Here is a 27,449-nt window from a genome sequence, read left to right as displayed (position 1 = left end):
GACATATGAGTGCTGCCAGCATTACTGCAGAGGTTGAAGGGATGGGGGGTTCAGCCTGTCAGTGCTCAGACCAAACACCGCACACTGCATCAAATTGGTCTGCATGGCTTTCATCCCAGAAGGAAGCCTCTTCTAAAGATGATGCACCAGAAAGTCCGCAAACAGTTTGCTGAGCGCAAGCAGACTAAGGACATGGATTACTGGAACCATGTCCTGTGGTCTGATGACACCAAGATAAACTTATTTGGTTCAGATAGTGTTAAGCGTATGAGGCAACCAGGTGAGGAGTATAAAGACATGTGTGTCTTACCTACTGTCAAGCATGGTGGTGGGACTGTCATGGTCTGGGGCTGCATGAGTGCTGCCGACACTGGGTAGCTACAGTTCATTGAGGGAACCATGAATGCCAACATGTTCTATGACATACTAAATCTGAGCAAGATCTCCTCCCTTCGGAGGCTGGACCTCAGGGCAGTAGTCTAACATGATAATGACCCCAAACACACCTCCAAGACGACCACGGCCTTGCTAAAGAAGTTGAAGGTAAAGGTGATGGACTGGTCAAGCATGTCTCCAGCTACCACTGGTGATCTATCAAATGTCAGGGGCTGCTGCTACTACCGGAATGGATCACACCATATCCACTTAATATGAAACTAAAGATATGTTGGTATTGCGCTGCCCCTATATTAAATAACCCTCCAAGGGTGATAAGTATAATGCCTAGTTACATAAATCAATAGTGTAATATAAAAATATATATATAAATGTCTACTGAATAATATCAAAAAGTGCTACATTAAATAAAATAAAATAAACACACCACAGAGGTGATAGAATCCAAATAAATGAAAATCAAGTGAACAAAGGTATGTAACTAAAAACAGTCTCTTAAAAAAAATTTTGCCAACATGGACAGCACTGTAATCTGAGGTTTATTTGGGATTTTATTGTTTATATGTGACCACACTGTATTGTCATTTTGTGGCTGAGGCAAGCTAGATTCACACTATTGGGCTTGTTAAAGGGGTTGTAAAGATTTGTTTATTTTGTTTTTTATTTTGTGCAAGGGTCTTGCGGAGAGTGGCCCTGATTCTTCTCTTCTGGCATCCCTCAGAGGCTTCTGGCTCCTCCTCTTCTCAAGTGCCCCCACGGAGAGCTGCTTTCCATGAGGGCACTGGTGCGGGCGCGCTCCCGAGTTCTGCTGCTGTGTCCATTGACGCAGACATTGACAACGGCATAACATTGCGCCCTGCATCCGAACCATCATAGAGACTCCAGGTACCATCTGGCCCACCGGAAATCCCTATGGTCAGTATCCAGGGCCGGTTGGTTCCTCCTTCGGTTCACCGATGGCAAGGGTGAGCCGGGAGAAGCTCCGGAGGGTGACGGGAGGGGGGGGTGTCCCCTCCCCCTGCCTGTAAGAATGATCAGCTGCTATGTTGATTCTTATGATGAAGGGAATCGCCAGATCTAAAAGAGAAGATATCTGAATGATGCCTGTAGCTGCAGGCATCATTCAGATATCACCGACGTTCATATCATATGATGTTACGCAGCCAGCCAACGGTTAAGGCTCTAAAAGCAGACTGTAGCTTCTATTAGTGCTGTCCCCAGTCTAGGTGTTTTTAAGGTTCCTAAGACCTCTAACTTTTTTTCTGGTGCACCAGCTGTTCACAGTCTTCCTTGATGCAGACTGGAAGAATCCTGATGACAAGCTGTTTTTCCCCTTCCAAGTGACTGTCTGTCTTGTTCTTATTTCAGGAGTACTTTATCAAAAAGCGGACTGCCCCTTTTGGTTGTAGGGGCAGTATCCCTTCTTAAAGCACTATCCACCCTAGTGAAGGATGCAGCTATCTTTAGGGACCCTATTGACAAGCGACTGGAGAACCCTTGTAGACCCTGTTCCCACTTGTTGCACTGGCACTGCAGCCTGTATTGGCCATGACTGAAGTCTGTCAAACTCTAGCTGACTGGGCTAAGGCGACAAGAAGTGATTTGATCACTATTCCAATTAATACAGCGAATGCCAGCCTGAGTCCTTGTGAATGCAGGGGACTTGTTTGGGAGATAAGATTTTTCTGTTGACCCACATTCTGTAACTCTGATCGATTAGGTGGGCCCTAGAATGTTAGACATCCCAGCTGGAGAGGGTTATCTGGTCAGAATCCAGGTGGGCAATGCCACAGGAGTGGCGTCCATTCATCAACCCCCTGTGAGGAACCAGAAGTTCGGTCCCAGGCCCACAGATGGGCAAACGGAGCCTGGGATATATGAAAGGGGGGGCACGTTACTAGGGGTTGTTTGGAAGCAATCAAGTGGCAGTGCAGCCGCTGGAATGCTTCCACCTGGAAATGTGTGGATGTAGAAATATTGCTCCCACTTCGGGGTGTGCAGCTATATGTAACATATGTATCATAAAAGACTTGTCAGGCCATCTACGCATGAAAATATCTATTGTGTTACATACTGCTGTGCACACCAGAGTGGATGGAATATTTCGAGCACCAGACCTCCTCTGTAATGCTAAACGAATGACCTATAGGGAGCTTTTAAAATGTTGCCTATGGAAAATATAGGGTACTGGAGTTTTCACCATTTCATGGGCACACGCAAATTTTAAGTTTGACTTGTTTGCTATCTATTTACTCGTCACAACTACATATTTTATATTTTACCCAAAAAATATGTTTTAACATTTCCTAGACCTTTGCGGCAATATTGTGTGACATAAAAAAATGTAACTATAATTTTTTTATTCTCTGGGATCTACTTTCAGAAAATATATAATGTTTTGGGGGTTTTATATAGTCTTCAGGACTAAAATTATTTTTTTAGCATATGTGCAGCAAAAGTAGTTGTAAACCCTTACATATACCCAGTGAAGTTATTTGTCTCAGGTGATACACAGAGATGAAAAAAAAAAAACTCCAGTATAAGTTTATGTTTATCTTAAGTCTTCTCTTCTCTACATACGTTCAAAGTCCATAATTTATAAAGCTTATCTGAACTGATAGAAAACAGGGGGCAGAGAGTTGAAGTTACATCTTGCACAGCTCAGTGAGGAGTTCTGAGTGCTGATTAAAGGGAAAAAAAACTCCCCCTCCCCCTTCACACAGCACACAGGAACAGAGCTGAGGCTGTCACTCATTTGGAGCTCCCTCCACTGTCACCTTTTTTCTCTTGGGGTCAGGAAATCATGTCAGAAGGGATTCATGCTGATAGCAGAGGAACAAAGCAGTAGAGGGAAAGAACACTTAGAGCCCGTTCACACTGAGGCAGCACGACTTGCAGCGTGACTGCCTCAGGCGACCGGGATCCGACTTTAGCGGCGGCTTGTGAAATGACTTCTGTATAGAAGTCAATGCAAGTCGCCCCAAAAGTCGTACAGGAACCTTTTTCTAAGTCGGAGCGACTTGAGTCGCTCCGATTAGAACGGTTCCATTGCATAGAGCAGGACGAGACTTGTCAGGCTAAGTCGCCTGATGGGTCGCCCCTGTGTGAACCGGCCCTAAGTGCTCTTACTTGAGACAAGTGCACACTGTCTGAGGCTGCGTACACACGCGCGGACTGTTCACCCAACTTTGTCCGTCCAACAGTTTCAGCAAACAGTCCGCTCAAACTTAGCATGGACGGACATGGCCACACACGACGGACGAACAGTTTGCTGAAACCGTGCGCGATGACGTGAACGGCACGTACGACGGGACGAAAAATACGACGTCCTATACACTGCATTATAGCTTTCGGCGTGAAAATCCTTTCTGAGCATGCGCGCAACTTTGTTTGACGAACAAGCCTACACACGAGCGGACTGTTCGCTGAAACAAGGTTTCAGCGGACAGTTTTACGGAATTTCCGAAAAACCTTGTCCGTCAAACTGTCCGCTGAAACTGTCCGCTGAAAGCCCACACACGAGCGGACTGTCCGCCCAAACACTGTTCAGCGGACAAAGTTGGACGAACAGTCCGCCCGTGTGTACGCGGCCTGAGTGTCACGTACCTTACAGTGGAGTCAGACTGCTGAGGGTGGCCTCTCGCACGGTTCCGGTCTCCACGCCCCTGAGGATGGGGACAGGGAGCGTGAGGACACGAAAGGGTGCAGGTGCCTGAAGGTGGAAGTAGCAGACCTTGGAGATGCTGGGTCCTCACGGTAGAAGAGATGTTGACTGGTCATGTAGGTAGGCACCGGAAGATCAGCAGGTGTGCAGGAAGCACTGCGTGTCTGTAACAGGCAAGGTCGGCAACTGGCAGGCAATGCGGTACAATAACAGGAGGCAGGTGCGTAATCAGGAACAAGCAAGGGTCTGGCAACGTGCAAGCAAACGAGGTACAGATTCAGGAGACAAGCCAAAGTCGAAGTCCAAGCCGGGGTCAAAGGTAGTCCAGGAGATAGTAGCACAGGGTATCCAAAGAGCGGGTGTCAGGAACGGGTCACAGGAACAAGGGTCACAGGAGCAAGGTCACAGGAGCAAGGTCACAGGAGCAACGATCAGGTCTACAGGAGTAGCTGAAGACGATCCAGCACTGATGTCAGGCCAGGATCCTGTTTATATAGAGGAGAGTGAGCCAGGATTGGTGGAAGTGGCCGTCCGTGCGTGAATACGTACATCCGTTCAGTTTGCGCGGGTGTCTTCGCGTGTTCGGATTGGCGTACGTCCACGTGTTCGGATTAGCATACGTCCGTTCGTCCTGGAATTCGTACGCCTCTGACGGGGACACCGCGCATGCTGCCTGGAACGAAGGGAAACTGTCGCTATACGGGGACGGGCATACGTATGGTGAGCTCCCTGACAGTGCCCCCCCCCTTAAGGGCAGCCTCCGGGTGCCCCTTAGAACCGACCTTTGAGAGCGATGAAAAGCCCGTTTAAGCCTCTGGGCATGAAGATTTGCTTCGGGTTCCCAGGAATTTTCTTCAGGGCCAAAGCCTTTCCACTTAATCAAGTACTGGTTTTGTCCTTGACGCTTCCTGTAATCCAGAATGGCTTTGATTTCAAACTCCTCCTCCCCGTCTACCAATATAGCTTCTGGAGGGCTTAACTCCTGACCTGGAAAGGAATTAGGTACATCAGGCTTAAGTAGAGAAGTGTGAAATACAGGATGGATTTTAAATGAGCCGGGAAGTTCAAGTTCATAGGCTACTGAATTAATTTTCTTCTTAATTGGAAAAGGTCCCAAATATCTGGGTCTGAATTTTTTAGAGGGACACGCCAGTTTCAGGTTTGCAGTTGACAGCCACACACGATCACCGATTTTTAAATCCAATTCCCCCCTTCTCTTCCTGTCAAAATTTTTTTTATCGTCCTCCTGAGCCTTAGAGAGGGTTTCTTTAAGTACCTGATTGTTGATAACAAAGAAATTCAGCCTATCCTGGACGGCTGGTACAGGAGAATCCGGTAAGGATGTTGGCAGGAAGGAGGGATGAAACCCATAGTTGGAGTAAAATGGTGACTGGTTTGTGGCGGAATGAGTAGAGTTGTTAAATGCAAATTCTGCCAAGGGTAGTAACGAAGCCCAATCCTCCTGAGAAAAAGAAGTGAAACAACGTAAATATTGTTCTAACGTTTGATTAGTGCGTTCAGTCTGCCCGTTTGTTTGGGGATGGTAGGCTGAAGAGAAATTTAACTTGATACCCAGAGCTTCACATAATGATTTCCAAAATTTTGACGTGAATTGGACTCCACGATCAGAGACAATATCACCGGGAATTCCATGGAGTCTGACAATTTCTTTAATGAATACTCTGGCTGTCTCGGTTGCAGATGGAGTTCCCTTCATGGGGATGAAATGTGCCATTTTGGAAAAGCGATCCACCACCACGAAGATAGAGGAGAATCCTTCAGAGGGGGGAAGCTCAACAATAAAGTCCATTGCGATCTTATCCCATGGTCTTTCAGGGATAGGTAATGGCCTCAACAATCCCCAAGCTTTATTCTTGCTGTTTTTATTCCGGAGGCAGGTTGAACAAGAGCTAACATAGTTCCTGCAGTCTTTCGCAAGGTTTGGCCACCAGAAATGCCTTTGAACTAAATTTATCGTCTTGTGACCCGCCAGGGGATAGTCATGACAAGCCTGTAGAACGGAGGTGCGAAGGTTTTGAGGAATGAATAGTTTACTTCCTCGCCAGAGAAGACCATCTTTTTCTTGGAGGTTAATATCTGGAGGGACTGATGCACCTTGAAACGACTGCCGAACCTGTGACAGAAAACTGGTTTGTGTTAACAGAAAGTTCCCGGCTTGCAAAATGGTGTCCGGAGGGGATGAGGCTTCGGTTTCAGAGAACATACGGGATAATGCGTCGGGTTTACTGTTCTTGGATCCTGGTCTGTAGGTTATGTGAAAATTAAAACGGGAGAAGAAGAGAGCCCATCTTGCCTGCCGGGGCCTGAGACGCTTAGCTGTTCTGAGATATTCCAAATTTTTATGATCTGTAAAAATTAATACTGGATGTGTTGCCCCCTCAAGTAGGTACCGCCATTCTTCTAAAGCCAGTTTGATTGCCAGGAGTTCCCGATCTCCCACATCGTAGTTCTTTTCTGACGTATTTAGTTTTTTGGAAAAGAATGCTACAGGATGCATTAATGATTTAGGTCCTTGGCGTTGGGACAGGATGGCGCCTACAGCGTTCTCTGAAGCGTCCACTTCCAGAGTGTAAGGTAGAGCAGGATCAGGGTGTTTGAGTATTGGGGCCGACGTGAATAACCCTTTTAGTTTGTCGAACGCAGCTTGGGCCTCGATGGACCATCGGAAGCGGTTTTGTTTGCTGGTGAGTTGCGTGATGGGAGCTATAACACTGGAAACGTTTTTAATAAACTTTCTATAAAAATTAGAGAATCCAATGAAGCGCTGTACCCCTTTCTTATCAGTTGGAGGTGGCCAGGATAAAATGGCTGAAACCTTTTGAGGATCCATCTCTATTCCCTCCGTTGATATTACCAGACCCAGAAAGTGAATGGTCCGTCGCTCGAATTCGCACTTCTCGGCCTTGGCGTAGAGCCCATGTTGTCTTAACCTCAGGAGAACTTGTTTCACATGGTCACGATGGGTTTCTAGAGAGTCTGAAAATACCAAAATGTCATCTAAATAAACAATTACAAACAAATCCAAAAAGTCCCTGAAAATGTCATTAACAAAATGTTGAAAAGTAGCTGGTGCGTTGCAGAGTCCGAATGGCATGACCAGGTACTCAAAGTGGCCAAAACGTGTCCGAAAGGCCGTTTTCCATTCGTCCCCCTTACAGATTCTGATTAGATTATAGGCCCCTCGTAAATCCAGTTTCGTAAATATTTTGGCTGATCGAAGTCTCTGGAATAATTCTGGAATCAATGGAAGGGGGTAGCGATTTTTAATCGTCACTTTATTTAAATCCCTGTAATCCACACATGGGCGGAGCGAATGATCTTTCTTTTCAACGAAAAATATTCCAGCACCGGCTGGGGAAGAGGAATGTCGAATAAATCCTTTCTTGAGGTTCTCATTGATGTATTCTTTGAGGACCAGGAGTTCAGGTTCCGATAGAGGGAATATCCTCCCGAATGGAATTTCGGCTCCAGGTAGTAACTCGATTGGGCAATCGTAGACCCGATGAGGAGGGAGTGTGTCTGCCTTTCTTTTGTCAAACACGTCCAGGAATCTGTGGTATGTGACTGGGACCAACCTCTGGAGCTCAGATGTAGAACCCGAACAGGCAATGACCGGAACCAGGTGGTTTGAGGTCCTGACACAATTTTGGAGGCAGTAAGTGGATCGAAACACGACCTCACCGGTTATCCAGTTTATTTGGGGATTATGGGCTTGTAGCCATGGCATTCCTAAAATAATTGGGAAGAGTGGTGAAGAAATGACATCCAGGCAGATTAATTCTTGGTGATCGGATAGAATGTTGGCAAGTAGTGGCTGAGTCTCATGGGTAATAGGACCTGATCTGATGTTGGATCCATCTGCTAACCTTATAGAAAGTTGGCGTTGCTTGGGTACCAATGGAATGTTGTGTTGTAGAATGAGAGTATGGTCAATGAAGCAACTACAGGCGCCCGAATCAATTATAGCTTGGACCTGGAGTGTTCCTCCTGGAAGCTGTAAGGAAAAGGGAACAGCTATATGAATTGATTTTGTCAGAGGTAATGCATTGGATACAAGAGGTGAGTCTTTGAACTTACGAATCTTATTTGGACATGTATTCGCATAGTGACCAGTTTCCCCGCAGTAAAGGCAAAGGTTATTCTGGCGCCGGCGTAGCTTCTCTTCAGGAGACAATAGTGAGCGAAGTAGCCCTAATTGCATTGGCTCTGGAGCTTCGGAAATGGGAGCAGGTGTGGAAGCAGGAGGATAATTCGGAGCCTTGGGTAACATCCAAGTGGGGCGAAACTGGCCAACTCTTTCAGACCTCCGTTCCCTAAGACGGCGGTCAATTTGGATCGATACCTGTATGAGGTCTTCCAAAGAACTGGGAACTTCGATACGGGCCAATTCGTCTTTTAATGATTCGGACAATCCGATGCGGAATTGGTAACATAGGGCGGCGTCGTTCCATTGAGTGTCAGAACTCCACCGCCTAAAGTCCGTCACATAATCCTCTACAGGTCTGCGACCCTGTCGCAGGGCATGGAGACTGGCCTCAGCAGTTGTGGCACGCTGAGGATCGTCGTATAATTTAGCCATCTCATCCAGAAAAGAGTCCATGGTATCAAGTAAAGGGCTGGCCTGTTCCAAGAGGCGATGGGCCCAGGTCTGAGGTTCCCCCAGAAGCAAGGAGACGATGAACCCTACTTTTGTGCTTTCCAAGGAGAAGGTGCGAGGCTGTAGCAGGAAGTATAGTTGGCATGCATTACGAAAAGCACGGAATTTGCTGCGATCTCCGGAAAATCGCTCTGGAGTAGGAACTCGAGGCTCCGGGGATGGCACCACTATTGCAGGCATGGATGCTGGGGTTGCCGGACTGGCGGACCGAGATGCTGTAGCCCCTTGGGAGGCAGTAGTGTTTGGAGTTAATGTCTCCACCCTCTGCTCGAGTTGATGGTAACCATCCTGCAGGCCTTGAACTGCTTGGGTAAGGGCAGAGATTTGTTGGCACAGAGCTTCCAAAGGTGAGGCCCCCCTGTCTGACTCCATGTTTCTTGCTGGATCGTACTGTCACGTACCTTACAGTGGAGTCAGACTGCTGAGGGTGGCCTCTCACACGGTTCCGGTCTCCACGCCCCTGAGGATGGGGACAGGGAGCGTGAGGACACGAAAGGGTGCAGGTGCCTGAAGGTGGAAGTAGCAGACCTTGGAGATGCTGGGTCCTCACGGTAGAAGAGATGTTGACTGGTCACGTAGGTAGGCACCGGAAGATCAGCAGGTGTGCAGGAAGCACTGCGTGTCTGTAACAGGCAAGGTCGGCAACTGGCAGGCAATGCGGTACAATAACAGGAGGCAGGTGCGTAATCAGGAACAAGCAAGGGTCTGCAACGTGCAAGCAAACGAGGTACAGATTCAGGAGACAAGCCAAAGTCGAAGTCCAAGCCGGGGTCAAAGGTAGTCCAGGAGATAGTAGCACAGGGTATCCAAAGAGCGGGTGTCAGGAACGGGTCACAGGAACAAGGGTCACAGGAGCAAGGTCACAGGAGCAAGGTCACAGGAGCAACGATCGGGTCTACAGGAGTAGCTGAAGACGATCCAGCACTGATGTCAGGCCAGGATCCTGTTTATATAGAGGGGAGTGAGCCAGGATTGGTGGAAGTGGCCGTCCGTGCGTGAATACGTACATCCGTTCAGTTTGCGCGGGTGTCTTCGCGTGTTCGGATTGGCGTACGTCCACGTGTTCGGATTGGCGTACGTCCACGTGTTCGGATTAGCATACGTCCGTTCGTCCTGGAATTCGTACGCCTCTGACGGGGACACCGCGCATGCCGCCTGGAACGAAGGGAAACTGTCGCTATACGGGGACGGGCATACGTATGGTGAGTTCCCTGACACTGAGCTTTACAACCACTTTAAGTTGCTTCAGGGGGTTCTTTGAACTGCAGCCTGCCCCAGTTTTTACTCTTTTGTAATATGGGTCTGTTGGTGTTTTGTTTATGTTGTCCACCTCTTAGTTGGACCAGTTGTAGCTGAATGCCTGAATCTGGTTTTCTTTAATTAGAAAGAAGACATGATTTTTGGATGTACTGTGAAATGTGTTTCTTACATTTCATTAAGGATTACAGGTTCCAACCATCTATGTTTGGGATCTACTCCTAGTACTGCTTTTCTACAAAACCAAAGCATTATGGGAGTGGGAAGGGTTATCTCTGGCTGGCCATTGGTTTCTTGTTTGCCATTGTCCAGTTTCTCCTGAAGTCAACAATACAACCCAACTGTATCTGAACAACTGAATCCTATGTCCCCTAATGAACTTCAAGGAATTAATTTTACAGTAAGTACAAAAATCCATTGTTTTTTACCTGCCTGACAGAAAAAAATATAAACTTTTTATTACCACAATTAGAAAATTGCAACAGACGAGTATAGCCTCAGGTTCACATAAATTGGAAATAAAGTACACGTACCATCATCCAGAGTTCATAATGTAGAAGAATTGGTTGGTATAAAAATGCCAGGGCAGCCACTCACACTAACCCTCAAACACTTTTGACTAACGGGATGACAAATTGGACTATACCGGTACTTGATAATTAACAAAGGACAAGCTAATAAAATTTATACAATTTAATAAAGACAAAAAAGGAACAATTACAAACAAAAAATAATACATTAAAGTACACTCATATGTACACCACAATTCATGAATTCCTAACGGGTTAACCCAGAGAAAGTTTCAAAGGAAAGGGGGTGCACAGGGTTTCCTCGACTAGTTTCACGGAGGGGCCGCTTCATTAGGGGGATGATCTATGGGATAAATACTACATTTAAATCATACAAAAAAGCGGAGCACAAAATCATCAGAAGTATTCATTTACAATATACATAGATTTTTATTAATAAAAATTAGGAGATCAGCTCACCCCCACTATAGAGACAGGATGCAGACAGGAGGACCTGTTACTTCCCCCGGTGGCGGACACGGGGATTGGTTAGACAGGCACCAATTGAAGAGAATTGCTCTTTATTTAGAATAATAATATAGACATACTTTATTGGTAAAAGTTTACACAATGGTGTAACTTGGTGGTCCAAACACCAATCAGTGAACGTAACAGCGATGAAGGGAGAGAGACAAGAACTAGAATGGAGAGGGGAAGCGAAGGGGTAGGGAGAAGAAGGGGGGGGGGAAAGGAGAGAGGGGAAACGGAGTATAAGGAGAGGGAAGAAAAGCATGGGGAAGAGAGGAATGGGAAGGAGGAGACAAAGGGGAAAAGATAGAAGGGAGTAAGAAAAGATGAGGGAAAAGGAAGGGAAGCGAAAAACAGAGACGGGGTGGTGGACGAGACGTGGGGACCCAGCGGGGAAAGAGAAAAGGGGGGGTGCAATGTGGAGGAACAGACCCTATGACGTTGGACACCGCTGTTTGTTCGGCGTGCGTCTGACGCTCATGGGGGTTGACCCCATGACGTCGGACGTCGCTGTCCCTTCGGCGCGTGTCTGACGCTCATAGGGGTTGGGGAGCCTATTAAGCGGTCGGACAGACCGGTGAATGGGTAGGGTTTACAGACTCTCCAAGGGCTACTGCGGGTGAACACTGCACGATCCAGGTAATCATTCCGGCGGAATGCTGGTGTGCTGGGTATGTCCCTTATTTATTTGTTTTTTCTCTCTCTCTTTTACATTGGCACTGATGTCTGATGGTGTATCACTGTATACATGTTCATCTCATAGACTCAACCCTGAAAGCTGCTTGTCCTTCAGCATTGTAGCTACATAAGATCCATCAGCCGTTGTTTTTCGGCACGAGTATCTAGTTCCTACTGGCTATCACTAGTCTTTTTGCCATCTTTATCCAGATATATTGCCTTAGCCCTTGTACTCTGGTCAGGCTACATTGATGGTTTTGGTAAGTGTTTGCATTAGCTTGTGTACTGGTGGTAAAGTCTGGCCCCGGCGGTGAGTTCCTAGTCTGATTCCCAGCACTAGCTTCACATCCTCCATAATTTCTCATTTTACAAGTGTGGTATCTTTCTTATTGCACACATATTCCATTTCCCTTTACTCCCTCTTTTACACATCCCTCCTTCCACTTCCTGTTCACTTCAAACGCTCCCGTTACCCTCCTACTCTCTCCTTCCCCTGCCCTCTCCTCCCTCCCCCCCTTTTCTTCCCCCCTCCCCCTTTTTCTCGTTCCTTTCCACCCCTCTTTTTCCCCTTCCCCTCCCATTTCCCCATCCATACCTTCCCCCATTCCCTTCCCCCTGTATTTTTCCCCCCTCCCCGTTCCCCTTTTATTTCTTTTTTCACTTCCCTCTCCCTTCCCCCCCTATTCCTTTCCCCCCCTTTTGTCTTTCCCCGCTGGGTCCCCACTTCTCGTCCACCACCCCGTCTCTGTTTTTCGTTTCCCTTCCCTTCCTTTTCTCCTCCGGCCTCCCTTTTCCCTCATCTTTTCTTACTCCCTTCTATCTTTTCCCCTTTCTCTCCTCCTTCCCATTCCTCTCTTGCCCATGCTTTTCTTTCCTCTCCTTATCCCCTGTTTCCCCTCTCTCCTTTTTTCCCCCTTTCCCTCTCCCCCCCTTCTTCCATCCCCCCTTCTTCTCCCTACCACTTCGCTTCCCCTCTCCATTCTAATTCTTGTCTCTCCCCCTTCTTCGCTGTTACGTTCACTGATTGGTGTTTGGGCCACCAAGTTACACCATTGTGTAAACTTTTACCGATACAGTATGTCTATATTATTATTCTAAATAAAGAGCAATTCTCTTCAATTAGAGCCTGTCTAACCAATCCCCCGTGTCCGCCACCGGGGGAAGTAACGCAACCTCCTGTCTGCATCCTGTCTCTATAGTGGGGGTGAGCTGATCTCCTTATTTGTATTAATAAAAATCTATATATATTGTAAATGAATACTTCTGATGATTTTGTGCTCCGCTTTTTTGCATGATTTATTTAAATGTAGTATTTATCCCATAGATCATCCTCCTGATGAAGTGGCCCCTCCGCGAAACTAGTCGAGGAAACCCTGTGCACCCCCTTTCCTTTGAAACTTTCTTGGGGTTAACCCGTTAGGAATTTATGAATTGTGGTTTACATATGAGTGTATTTTAACCACTAGAGATCCACGCTATAGCCAAATGACGGCTACAGCGTGGACCTCCTTTGCCAGGACTACGTCTATTGACGCACGAGCGCGAGGGGCGCGCTCGACGCTCTCTGTGATCAGCGAGTCTATGACAGCTACAGGCAGGAAGTTCCAGGTGAGAGGTGAGTCGGGAGGAAGTAGAGAGAAGACGTTGCAGGAAGAAGTAGCAGAGGAGGTGACACGCCAATTTGAAATTTCCGAACTGACCGGAACGGACGACGTTCAAGGAACATCCGAAGGTGTGGGTTAGGTTTTACCTTCCCGCCCCCAAAGGCGATTCGAATCATCCGTTTGTATGAGGAGTGTCGGAGGAGCGATCTTGTCCGATCCTAATCGTTTGGGAGTTCGTATCCGCGCACACTAATGGTTGCTCTGGTAAGCCTTTATTACTCACTTAAGTTGCTGTAGTGAAAGAATTTACGTGGTCAAGCACCTGCACCAGAGACACCTGTGATCAACTTTAACGTTTTATTCACTTATGTTTCACTTAATGAACATTTATCTCCACGTGTCTGGGGCCTTGTAAATCACTTCACTTATTCAAGGCATGGGACTTGTTTTGATTTGTTTTTTGATTTTTTGATTCGCTTCACATCATCATATTTTTGTGTCTCACATTTTTTACTTTCTCACTTTTGAGTTTTTCAGCAACAAGTTGTGGTTCAAACAATTTTTTGCTTTCACACCAATTTTGAGTAACATCTTTTTTTTTTGGTTTAACAACCAATTAATTTTTAATTTTTTGTTTATTGCACAATATATATATATATATATATATACATTTTTTACTATTGATGTTCAATTTTGGAATCACCAGTTCTGAAGTTTTTTTTGATCAATTGCTTTATTGTATTCAGTCACATTTATTCATAGTAAGCGCTGCACTGTTTTTCACATTTCTGTTATTTAGACCTAGTATCTGGTTTTTTGTGTTCAGCCGCTGTTTATCTTAAATTTTTTCTATATCAACTAATTTATCACCAAGCGCAAGTTTTACATTTTGTTGAGTCTATGAGACTCGCCTGATCATGGATCGAAGCACAAGGGGTCGATCCCGACCCCTTACCACGTGATCAGCTGTCAGCCAATGACAGCTGATCATGTGATACAACGGAGCCGGTAATCGGCTATTTTTCCTGACAGCGCGAGGAGAAGAAAAAAGAGCCGATCACCGGTGGCCGTGATCGGGACATCAGTCCCGATCACGGCCAGCTTACCAGTGCCCACCTGCCCCCTGCCAGTGCCACTTCAGTAATTAAAAAGTGCCCCCCATCAGTGCCACCCATCAGTGCCCACAGTGCCACACATCAGTGCCACATCAGTGCCCACAATCTGCCTCAACAATGGTGCTGCACCCTAGTGCCACATATCCGTGCCCATCAGTGTCATCTACCAGTGCCCAGCAGTGCCACCTATCAGTGCTCATCAGTCCCATCTATCAGTGGTACCTATCAGTGCCCCTTAGTGCCACCCATCCGTGCCATCGTATCTGTGCCCATCTTTGCCCATCAGTGCCGCCTTATCTGTGCCCATCAGTACTGCCTTATCTGTGCCTATCGGTGCCACCTTATCTGTGCCTATTAGTGCCACCTTAACTATGCCTATCGGTGCCCACCAGTGCAGCCTATCAGTGCCCACCAGTGCAGCCTCATCAGCGCACTTCAATGAAGGAGAAAAATGACCTGTTTGCAAAATTTTATAACAAACTATTAACCACTTCAATACAGGGCATTTTCACCCCCTTCCTTCCCAGCCCAATTTTCAGCTTTCATCGCTCTAGCGCTTTCAGTGACAATTGCGCGGTCATGCTACACTGTACCCAAATGAAATTGTTATCATTTTGTTCGCACAAATAGAGCTTTATTTTGGTGTTATTTATTCACGACTCCGTTTTTTTTTTTTTGCGATATAAGCGCAAAAAAAGCGGAAATTTGGGAAAAAAACAATATTTTCTTTTTTCTATTTGAAAAGAAATCCAATAAAATCAAATTTTGTCATAAATTTAAGCCAAAATGTATTCTGCTACATGTTTTTGGTAAAAAAAATTCCGTTAAGTGTATAATAATTGGTTTGTGTGATCACGGACATATGTACGCAAATGATCATGTACATATGTGTGCAGGTGATCACGTACATATGTGTGCAGATAATCATTGGGACATGTGATTTTAGTGGGACATATGTGGGGGACATGTTTTTATTATTAGGGACATGTGTTTTTATTATTTGGGGACATGTATGTTTTGGGGACATGTGTGTTTTGGGGACATATGTGGGGACTGTGTTTTCACTGTGTGGTGTGTTGTGTGTTTACACTACACTGATGATCAGTGAGTAAAAAGCTGTGAAAAGCAGCCCATACTCACTGATCATCAGCCGGCTGCAGCGTTCTGCTCTCCTCTTCTCAGCGGTGACTTCCGTGTGAGGAGAGGAGAGCCGATTGCCTAGCAACCGGCTGTTTGTTTACATCACATGACGGCCGTGATTGGACACGGCCGTCATGTGATCAGGAGGGCCAATCACAGAGCCCTCCTGCCGATCTGAGATGTGCCGTGTCCGGGTGACACGAGCACATCGGGATCGCGCCGCTGCGCGGGCGCGCGCGCGCGCGATCCCGCTGCTCCTGAATGACGTTCCTGAACGTCCTATCAGGAGCAGGCGGCTCCCACCCGGCCGTATATATACATTGGCCGGGTGGGAAGTGGTTAAACATGATTTTTTATTTATTTTTTATTTTGCATCTTTTTTTGTTTGTTTAGCAAAAAATAAAACTCCCAGCTGTAATTAAATACCACCAAAAGAAAGCTCTATTTTTGGGGAAAAAAATGATAAAAATTTCATTTGGCTACAGTGTTGTATGGCCGCTCAATTGTCATTCAAAGGGCATCAGCGCTGAAAGCTGAAAATTGGTCTGGGCATAAGGGGGGTTTAAGTGCCCAGTAAGCAAGTGGTAATGTATTATTGTTTGTAATTGTTCCTTTTTTGTCTTTATTAAATTGTATAAATTTTATTAGCTTGTCCTTTGTTAATTATCAAGTACCGGTATAGTCCAATTTGTCGTCCTGTTGGTCAAAAGGACTGCCCTGGCATTTTTATACCAACCAATTCTTCTACAATTACAAAATTGTATACAAAACCACTGTATACTTCCTTTTAACCACTTGCCGCCCATGCTATAGCTGAACTCTGTGCGCTCTTTGACACTTACCTGATCACAGATCAGAGTAAGGGGTCGATCCCGACCCCTTACCACGTGATCAGCTGTCAGTCAATGACAGCTGATCATGTGATGTAAACAAAGCCGGTAATCTCCGGCGGCTGCGAGAGGGACATAGGTCCCGATCCTGAAGGTACCTACCAGTGCCCACCAGCACCACCTACCAGTGGCCACCAGCGCCACATACCAGTGCCCACATTACCATCCATCAGTGCCCACAGTGTCACCTCACAGTGCCACGTATCAGTAGAAAAATTACCCGTTTGGAAAATTTTATAACAAACTATGAAACATGTTTGTTTTTTTCAAAAATTTCTGTTTTTTTTTGTTTGTTTATCAAAAACTAAAAACCCAAATGGTGATTAAATACCACAAAAAGAAAGCTCAATTTGTGTGAAAAAAAATGATAAAAATTTCATATGAGTACAGTGTTGTATGACTGCGCAATTATCATTCAAAGTGTGACAGTGCTGAAAGCTGAAAATTGGTCTGGGCAGGAGGGAAGTTTAAGTGCCCATTAATCAAGTGGTTAAGACTGAGTATTTCTATCATATTCTTTGCCCAGTCATGACTGAATTTTTTTTAAGATAGTGTTCTGATTCCATACAGCATGAAAGTAGTGCTGACAGTCCGGAAGTCACAAGGTCAGAGTTAAAAGGCAAGAAACCATATGGACACAGGGGTCGCAAAGCCGGAAGTGGAAAAAATGCCTCAGGAGCCAGCGGTGCATCTTCTACAGGTAGTTTATCACAAATGTTTCTCTGTTATTTGTTATTCCTGGTTTGTTATAAAAAAACAAAACAAAAGACCTATCTTGTATATCTGTGTCGCTGTAAGAACAAGCTGCCTGAAGTTGCATGTCACTGTTCTTTCTGTTGTATTTTTCATTTAAAGTGATTGTAAAGGTTTTTTTTTTTTTTTTTTTTTTTTTTAATAACAAACATGTTATACTTACCTGCTCTGTGCAAGGGCTTTGCACAGAGCAGCCCTGATCCTCCTGTTCTGGGGTGCCCCGGCAGTGCTCCTGGCTCCTCCTCTTCATCAGGTGCCCCCATGGAGAGCCACTTTCCCTGGGTGCATCCATGCAGGGCGCGTTCACAAGTCTCCATTGACACAGACAGCAGGACTTGGCCCCGCCCCCTGCTCCTGTGTCACTGGATATGATTGACAGCAGTGGGAGCCAATGGCTCCCTCTGCTATCAATCTATCCACTGAGGACCCGAGAGAGTGGCTGGAGCCGCTGGGCTTGTGCATATCGCTGGAACGATTGGGTTCAGGTAAAAAAAAGGGGGGGCTCTTTAGGCAGCTGCAGCACAGTAGGTTTTTCACCTTAATGCATAGACTTTATGACCCCTTTAATTGCTGTTCTAGATGACCACTACCTTTACCCACTGAAATTTGACTCCCAGAGTTGACAGATACTAGCATTTGGCACATATGTATACTATAAGGGGATTATCCCCTTTTTCTTCTTTTCTCTTTCTGAGCACTTCCAACACAGATGAAAGTTATTACTCTGAAGTTAACCCATGCACTGCCCAAGTGTTTCAAGCTTTACAGGTATTGGTTATATACTGTATGACCAATGTCATAATTCTGTACTTTTTTGTATAGTTGATTATGAAAATATTGAATTGAAGAGATGTTTGCAGGGTCTGTCCCCCTAAACCAATACCCACCAGCTTCTTATATTTCAGAAATCTGGCAGGGAGATTTCCTCACTGGAGTTTCCAAAAGATAAGAAAAAACTGTGGGTGATAACTCAGCATCCACAAATACCTAAAATATCAGATTAGGGCAGTGACTGTCTCAGACATTTGTAAATGTTCCACCTTCACTTGTTGTGGGTAGAAGTAGTCTTCTCTCACTAGATTTCCCACTGCAGGTAGTGTTTCCTCTCCTCCTGATTTGGTCACTTTCCCCAAGTTGGAAGAACAGGAGGAGGAAGAGGAGGAGGATGAAGAAGAGGATGATGAAGACACAGGGAGATCCTCCAGGCCAACACCATCATCTCCTCCAGAACTCACCTTCTCCAGCTTTGGTTCCATCATGCGCTTCTCTAGTGAATCCTTAACACATGCCCGACCATGGGACCCTTCCTCTGGGGAAGCTAGACAACAGAAGTGGAGCAGAGATGGTACTGAGCCCCCACGAGAAAAGAAACATAAAGGCAGCCAGAAAAGCAGGCATGGTCCTGGAAGACCCCGGGGGAGTAAGAACAACCCACCACATAGCATGTCCTCCTCCACGTTGCCTCTTCCTCCACGGCATTACCCACATCAATCTACTCTTCATAGTGTCAGCATGGAGTCATCCCTGCTATCCTCAGGTAAAGTAATGATACTAATGCTTGGGCGTATATATTCATTCTTTCCATCCATGTGGCCCCTTTTATAGCATGCTGATGATAAATACACACTGACTCATAATGGGATTATTAGCCCAATGTGGTTATGTTGTTTTTTCTTTTTTACGCACTGGTATTATGTGACTTTCTCCTTTCAGGTATCTATACTAGTAATAAGGACCCCATCTCTGTAAGGACGGCGTGCAGCACCCCACTCCCTTCCAGTATCATGTCTCATCAGACCTCCCTTCCTCCGTACAGCAGAGCTTGCTCCATAACCCCTTCTTCCACAGCCTCTACCACACAGGTCAGAAATTAGTGTGGTAATGGACACTAGTCATAATGCATTTGACTGCAAGAGCGTAATTTCTCTGTAAAAAGTGCACACTTGGAATTCTCAGAATTCTGATGTGGGTTTAGGCACTTTGCAATTAGATAATGTGCTCTACATTACTTTATTAAAAATCTGTAAATTCATGAGGGAAAAAACTGCATGTGACTTTTTTTATTTATTTTTTAGTGTGTTTAGAGTGTGTTCTTTTCCTATGTTCATTTGACAAGGAAAAGGTGATACCCAAAGAAAGTTATGCCGGGCTAATGTTGCTTTTATCAGCCCGTAGATATGGTGACTGGATTATAAAAAAAATTCTAGGCTTTTTCCCCCCCTTTACTTTCACCTGTCAATCCTGCAAATAACATACCTTGTCCTTAGGGTGGCTAGGCTTACTGTCTCCACTGTGTCTTTGCAGGGAGCCATGGTTGTCACCCATGTTGCTCTCTTCATTTGAAACAACGGGTCTTCTTCTATTCATCTCCATTGCATAGTGGGCAAGGAATTAGTCGTTTACAGGAGATAGTGTGAATGGAAGATACAATTGTTTGGGCTTTCAGTAGAGTTCACAGGAAGCTACACTGCATTTCTGACAAGATCAGTAGGTATTTCTGTTCTTGCTGAAAACAAATGCAGCCACCACACCTATGGACTGGTAAGCTGCCATATATTATTTTTTGATTCTTGATTAAAGTAATTAGGCTACATGGTGTATTGTATTGAGACAATCTGAACACTGAACTAATTGACCTTGATTTAGCAGTATAGCCCCAGAAGCACAGAATACAAACATGAATGATTTGCTAATGTGCCAATGGTAATAGCCAATTACAATCTTTAAACACATTTTTTTTAAATTACTGCTAGAATTCTTTTTTCCCATGTATATCATAATGTAAGGTGGTTAAAGGGCAGAAGTAAATGCTATGTTTATTTTTTTGCTTGAAGTTGCTTTTATTGATTCTGGTTTTGCTTTAAAAGAGCATGTTCCATGGGTATTTTCTATCACTCTGGTGACATTATGGTACTGAACAGGCAAGGCATACATACCTTCAGATGCCCTATCTGGCAGTTTAAATTCTGAGGTTCTGTACCATGCAAATTTCAGCACTTCCTGTTATGCCGCGTACACACGATCAAACAAGCGGGTGGAAAAGTCCGGCAAACTCAAGTCCGCCGGACAATCCCCCCGTGTGTAGCCTCCGGCATACTTTTTTGACCCGAAAGTACGGCGGACTTAGAATGCCGTGTTGCACTCCAATCTTCCCGCCGGACTCGCATTTCGGCGGACAATCCGGCCGCGTGTATGCCAGTCCGCCATACTTTTGAAATGAGCGGACTTTTCCCACCCCGAGAAAAGTCCGCTCATTTCGAGCGGGTCTCCAGGTAGGCGGGGCCCGCGAAGGAGACGCCGCGGGCCCCGCCGCCTGGTATGGACTTAAAGGGGAACCCCAACGCCGAAAAAAATCGGCGTGGGGTCCCCCCAAGTCCACAACAGACCCTTCTCCGAGCGTGCTACCCGGCCGGCCAGGAAAAGGGGGGGGCGAGCGCCCCCCCCCCCCACCCCAAAGCACCTTGTCCCCATGTTGATGAGGACAAGGGCCTCTTCCCGACAACCCTGGCCGTTGGTTGTCGGGGTCTGCGGGCGGGGGGCTTATCGGAATCCGGGAGCCCCCTTTAATAAGGGGGCCCCCGGATACCGGCCCCCACCCTATGTGAATGAGTATGGGGTACAATGTACCCCTACCCATTCACCTGTAAAATGAAAGTACAAAAAAAACACAACACACGAGATAAAATACTTTATTGCACAGCTCCGGGGGTCTTCCGTCTTCGGGGGTCTTCTCGCCGGACTCCTCCGCTATCTTCTTGTAGCTCTTTTGCTAGCGGAGGAGTCCGTGCGGCCTCCCCTTCCCCAAGGCATCCCCCATGTTGAGGGCACGCGGCCTGGTACGGCTCAGGAGGGGGGGCGATCGCTCGCCCCCCCTTTCCTGGCTGGCCGGTTAGCGTGCTCGGACAAGGGTCTGTTATGGACTTGGGGGGGACCCCCACGCCGATTTTTTTCGGCATTGGGGTTTCCTCTTTAAGTCCATACCAGGCGGCGGGGCCAGCGACGTCACCTTCGCGGGCCCCGTCTACCTGGAGACGCGCTCGAAATGAGCGGACTTTCCTCCGCGTGTGTGGGCGAGTCCGTTCATTTCAAAAGTAGGGCGGATAGTATGGCGGACTTAGTACGCCGTATTAGTCTGCTGAAAAAGTGCCGTGTGTGGGCAAGTAGCCCGTTCGGAAAGTCCGACGGACAGTCTGGCGGGAAGTCCGCCAGACTAAGTACGTCGGACAGACGGCTACGTGTGTACGCGGCTTTAGTGTCAACAGGAGCTTTCCTGCCTCTTGCCCCCTTCTACGCATTATTGTTAACCAGTTAGCAGCCTTGCTGACTAGTAGAAAAGCAAAAGAGGACAAACTGCCATTACTGAAGGAATTGGTCAAATTTTCATGTTACAGGTTCCTAGGATTTGAGTCACCTAGGAAGCTGGAAAGGGTATCTAAAGGTATGTACAGGCATCACTATGGGGCACATTTATGAATTTTTGCATAGCAATTCACCCAATGAAAGTGGATGTACATTTATTCTCAGCAAAAACAACTAATGTTATTATGCCGTTTCCTATGCTTGACAGAAAACAAAAAATACCACGTTTGGCCACTTGACGATGCAGAGTATCATAGGAAATTTAAATCAAATAAAAACATATAGTATAATATCATTTTTTTGCTCCATTTTCTCAAAACAAATGTACATGCACTTTCACTGGGGGAATTGCTATACATATTTTTTATAGAAATACACCCCCACACATATTCTGTTTAGCACCCCTGTGTAGTTTACTTTACTTCAGTCACTGTAATCTATTAGTGTATATCTTTTGCCTAGGGAGTTGGTTTAAATGCTCATCCAAATTATTTTGTGCAGATCCTGAGTCACATTTTAATGATAGCGACTTTCAAGTTTCCTCTTTCTTTTTAAGTGTATTCTCTGCCTGTATCTTGTATAGGTTTTCTCATTGGCTGGCTCCACATTTAGTATCCCTTCATCTCACATTTTTGGAAGTCCTCTATCAATGCCCACACTTCTGAGCCAAGCTGAAAGCAATAGGACAGGTAACTATAAAATACTTAATTTTAATTTATAATTGTATCCTAATAATATAATGCATAGGTTCCCCTTTTCACTTTGTTATGTTACTAGTAGATTCTGCCCCCCCCCCCAGTTTTCACTGTAGATCTTAGGGGGGGCATCCAAGGAAAATAAAAAACAGCATTTTTGCACATAATTGGATGATGGAATCCAGCAGAGCTTCCCTTCATCTCAGATCTACAGTGCAGTTGCAGTGCACAGTGGATTTGCCTTTAGTAAACCAACACCATTGTTTTTCCACTGTAGCCTACACACAGTATTTTCTCCACCAGAGACTCCCCACTCACTGCGTAGTATGCACACTCCTAGCACACATTCTATATTCAACAGTGTCAATGTCCTTCCCGTTGCTTTCTGAGTCCAGGCACATAGAAAGCAAGTTTAAACGATTCCCGCCCGTGCTATAGCCGGCTACAGCGCAGACCTACATTCCTGTGTGGCAGTCAATAGATTTCTTCCCCTTTGCACGCTCCCCGAACGCGCTACGATCACGAGTCAATGAGGCCGGAGTAAGGGGTCGATCCCCGGCCCCTTACCACGTGATCAGCTGTCAGACAATGACAGCTGATCACATAGTAAACAGAAGATTGGTAATCGTTTTTTTTTTCTCCTCACGCTGACAGCGCCGGAAGAAAAAAAATTCTATCACCGGCTTCTGTGTAAGGGACATGGTACAGAAGAGGAAGAGACACCGGCACGTCATCTGTGCCCACCAGTGCTGCCTGCCAGTGCCACCTGCCAGTGCCCACAGTACATATCAGTGCAACCAATCAGTGCCTACCAGTGTATATCAGTATATCAATGCCCACCAGTGGTGCCAATCAAAGCCTCATCAGTGCTACCTAGCAGTGCTGCCTATCAGTTTCACCTACCAGTGCCCATCACTGCCACCCATCAGTGCCCATCTATTAGTGCCCTTCATTGCCACTTATCAATTCAGTGCCACCTCTCAGTGCCCACCAGTGCCACCTATCAGTGCCCACCAGTGCCAGTTATTAATGCCCATCAATGCAGCTTATCAGCGTACATCAGTGAAGGAGAAAAATTACCTGTTTGCAAAATGTTATAACAGAATGTACAACTGTTTTGTATTTTTTTTGTTTCGGTCTTCTTTTAATTTTTTTTAACAAAAAATAAAAAACACAGCGATGATCAAATACCACCAAAAGAAAGCTCTATTTGTGGGAAAAAAATATTATAAAAATGTAATTTGGGTAAAGTGTTGTATGACTGCGCAATTGTTATTCAAATTGTGACAGCACTGAAAACTGAAAATTGGTCTGGGCAGGAGGGGGATTTAAGTGCCCAGTAAGCAAGTGATTAAGTAATTGTGTTAGCAAAGAAGAGCGGGGTTGTTTATCTGTGAGAGACTGTAGTGCAGGAATGTGTGAGAGAGAGAAAGAGATCCAAGCCAGCCCGAACACAAAGCTCTCCAGCTATTTTTTACACTAGAATAGTACTGTACATTACATTACACTGTGCATTAAACTGTCAGTGACTAGTCTGCAATATATGTGCAATGTATGTGCATTGACAACTTAGCCTAAATAATTAGTGTTAAAGCGGGAGTCCGCCGTGTTTTTTTTTTTAAAAGCCAGCAGCTACAAATACTGCAGCTGCTGACTTTTAAAATAATGACACTTACCCGCCCAGCGCGCCCGCGATGTCGGCACCCGAAGCCGATCTCTCGATCGTCTCTCGGGTGCTGCCGCCGCCATCTTGGATATGGGAATCAGGAAGTGGAGCCTTGCGGCTTCATTTCCCGGTTCCCTACTGCGCATGCGTGAGTCGCGCTGCGCAATAAGGATGGTCCCCGCTGTCTTTGGGATCCGTGTGTTTCCCAGCAGGCAGCGGGGGACCTTCGGAAAGGGGCGTAGATTCTGCGGAAAGGGGCGTAGCTTCTGCATAATCTACGCCGTAAGTGGGTGCAGATACCTGTACTGTACAGGTACCTGCACCCCCCTCTCCCCTGAAAGGTGCCAGTTGTGGCGCCGGAGGGGGGGAGGGTTCCAATGAGCGGAAGCTCCACTTTAGGGTGGACCTCCGCTTTAACTCCTCTGTCCCAGTTTATGGATGTTAACCCAGTAACACCAGAATATATAGAGGGATGAGGCTCCTTAAAGTGGATGTAAACCCGATTCATGAAATTTGATTTGGGCATATATATCTGCATTGTTCTCTTATCTCTCTTCAGCCCTAAGTCCTTTGTGTTTGTGCTGCTCTGTTCTTCTGTTATCAGCATGATAACTTCTGACAAGTTCTCAGAGACGGGAGATAAAAGCAGTGTGGATTGGAATGTGTGTGGTGGGAGGTTGCTATAACTGGATTAGCAGATAGCTTGACTTGTAAAAGCACAGCTCAGAAAGCATTTTCCTTCTTCTGCTAATGTGGAGGGGGGAGGGTGCCTTTCCTTCAATCAGCTGTGTCACAGAGTATGTCAGAACAGCACTTCTACTGCTGAATGAGGAAGTGAAAATTCTTGCCCAGTGTAAGAATTCTAAACAATATAGCAAGAAGAAGACAGCAGATATACATGTAAAACTTATGTAGGGAGATTTGTTTCATCCGTGTGTATCATCTGAGGCTGTTCACTTCACTGGGGATATGTAAGGTTTTACATCCACTTTAAGAACCAATTTACAGTACTAGGCTGCAAGTTGAAGGGAAGGACCTCCAAGGTGATATTCTCTGAAATATTGCTTGTGCCATGCGCAACACAGGAAAGACTGGGGATATTAGAGAACTGAATGCATGGCTGAAGACCTGGTGTAAGAAGGAGGGATTTGGGTTTTTAAAGCACTGGGCTGACTTTTTATTGGGGTACAACATATATTCTAAGGATGGTTTGCACCGTAAATGGAAGGGGGTCTGCTGTGCTGGAGGTGGGGTTTAAGGGAAGGCTGGAAGAGTATTTAAACTAGATATTGAGTGGGGGAGGGTGAATTAGATTATAATGGGGCAGGCAGGTCAGACAGGGGTCAGCCCATATTGGTGGGTGCAATGGTGAAAGATATGGGGGGAGGACTGTGGCAGGTGAGATGAAGGTTCCCATGTTACAAGCAACTATTGGAAATGGTACTACGGTATTTGTACTAAAATAAAAAATAAGCAACATAAGTGTGCAAAATGTTACACTGAATTAAAGTGTTTCTTTGCCAACACCAGAAGTCTGCCAAGCAAAATAGGTACATTGGAAGCTCTGGCGCACGAGGAGAACTAACATTTAATTGGTATTGCTGGCTTCATTCTTCACATTACTGTGATATTACTCTGGCTATGCTCTCTTTCAGAGAGGTAAAATGAAGGGGGTCTGTCTCTATGTGAAAAGTGATCTTAAAGTGAGTGTAAAAGTTGACCTAGTTGATGGAGAGTGTAATGAGTCTGAAGCATTATGGGTGGAACTGTACATGGGTGTGCGTACTACAAAGGTTATCATTAGCCCTTGTACACACGGTTGGACATTCCGATGGACAATGTCCGATAGGACTGTGTTGTCGGATAATCTGACAGTGTGTGGGCTCCATCAGACTGTTTCCGTCGGAGTATCCGACGGACCAAGTTTTCCAGCTGGGCTATAAAATTTTCTGGCAACATGATCCGATCGGACTTTGTCCGATCATGTGTAGAGAATTCCAATCGGACAAAGTGCCACACGTGCTCAGATCAAATTCCTAGACCAAAGCTATTGGCTACTAGCATGAACGTAGTCCTGTCCTAACGAAATAACGTCATCACATTAAGTACGATCGGATTTTCTGACAACTTTGTCCGACTGTGTGTATGCAACACTTTCAGACAAAATCCGTCAGACAAAATCCGTTGGACAAAATCCAACGGATTTGGTTGTCGGAATGTCCGACCGTGTGTAGAAGGGTTCCTTGCACAGATGGAAAGGGCTGCAGGGGCTGGGACAGTGATAATAATGGTTGATTTTAACTATCTGGCAAATTGACTGGAGTAGTGGCACTGCTGAAACAGTTAAAGGGCAAAAATGTATAAAGCTATTACAAGACAATTTTATGGTCCAGTTTATTGAGGCCCCAACTAGGAATGATGATCTGCTGGACCTGGTAATCTCAAATAATTCAGAGCTCATTACCAATATTCATATAAAAGAACATCTGGGTAGCAGTGACCATCGCATCATTTTATTTAATGTTAGTTGTAAGCAACAAACACATACGGGAAATATAAAAACACTTAACTTTAAGAGAGCAAATTTTCCAAGGATGAGGGCTGCTCTCCAAGACTTATGCCGTGTACACACAATTGTATTTTCCAACAACAAATGTTCGATGGGAGCTTGTTGTCAGAAATTCCGATCATGTGTAGGTGGAAATTTCCGACAACAAAAATTTGAGAGCTGGTTCTCAAATTTTCCGACAACAAAATCCTTTTTCAGGAAATTCTGAGCGTGTGTACACAATTTCGACGCACAAAATTCCATGCATGCTGTGAATCAAGTACGAGATGGAAGTGCTCGGTCTGGTAAAACTAGCGTTCGTAATGGAGATAGCACATTCGTCACGCTGCAAATTTTGAAATCTTTCAATGCAGCGCATTCTCTTCTTTTTTATAATGCTAGAATTATGAAGTTGTTTTGCTGCTGATATTCACACAGAGTTCTGACAAACTGATTTCTTTATTATTTCTTGTGATCTCATGAATATTTTTTTTTGCCAGATCTCCAGAATAATGTTTTTAATTTTTGTTTATAGTAATCCTTTTTTTTTTTTTTTTGAATCAAGATCTCCTGACTTTTATTTTTTTCTAGTGATCTCCATAATATTTTTATTCGTTTTGTGTGTGAAATTACCACAACACCATTATTATCTTGTATTTTTTGACCTCAAGGAAATTGGTTGGTGTTGGTGTCCCTTGTTAATTTGACATTGTCTTTTTGAAATGTCCCTGCCTACTCACAAACAAACTGTCCTTTTTTAATTTTAACACATAGTCAATGATTTTAGACAAAAAATATACATTTATTAGGCGTCATAACAAAATAAAGAGGAAGGCAACGCTGAATAAACTGGTGTAATTAGCGAAGCCTTTGTACCCCAGGGCACACATCGACTATTTGACAGGCAAATTTCGAAGCCTGAGGAGTCCATTTAATAGGGAGCACAATCCGGTCCAGGACTCCAAGAGA

General features: G+C 45.4%; 1 protein-coding gene across 3 annotated transcripts in view; it reads left to right on the top strand.

Moving 5' to 3' along the window:
* Positions 1-27,449, top strand: part of MLLT6 (MLLT6, PHD finger containing) — a 348,373-nt gene that overhangs the window by 160,097 nt on the left and 160,827 nt on the right. For 2 of the 3 annotated variants that reach the window (XM_077459376.1, XM_077459373.1), the window contains 4 exons: positions 17,030-17,159; positions 18,306-18,749; positions 18,926-19,074; positions 22,155-22,260. In XM_077459376.1, coding sequence (XP_077315502.1) covers positions 17,030-17,159; positions 18,306-18,749; positions 18,926-19,074; positions 22,155-22,260 — 829 coding nt within the window. The remainder of the gene's footprint in view (positions 1-17,029; positions 17,160-18,305; positions 18,750-18,925; positions 19,075-22,154; positions 22,261-27,449) is intronic. The other variant, XM_077459374.1, reaches the window with a different exon arrangement.

The sequence above is a fragment of the Lithobates pipiens genome, unplaced genomic scaffold, assembly GCF_037356315.1.
Source record: "Lithobates pipiens isolate NorthernLeopardFrog02 unplaced genomic scaffold, aLitPip1_a1.2 Scaffold_28, whole genome shotgun sequence".
In the NCBI taxonomy this organism is placed as follows: Eukaryota; Metazoa; Chordata; class Amphibia; order Anura; family Ranidae; genus Lithobates; species Lithobates pipiens.
The sequence above is the reverse complement of the archived record's forward strand: the minus strand, read 5'-3'. Positions and strand labels throughout refer to the sequence as shown.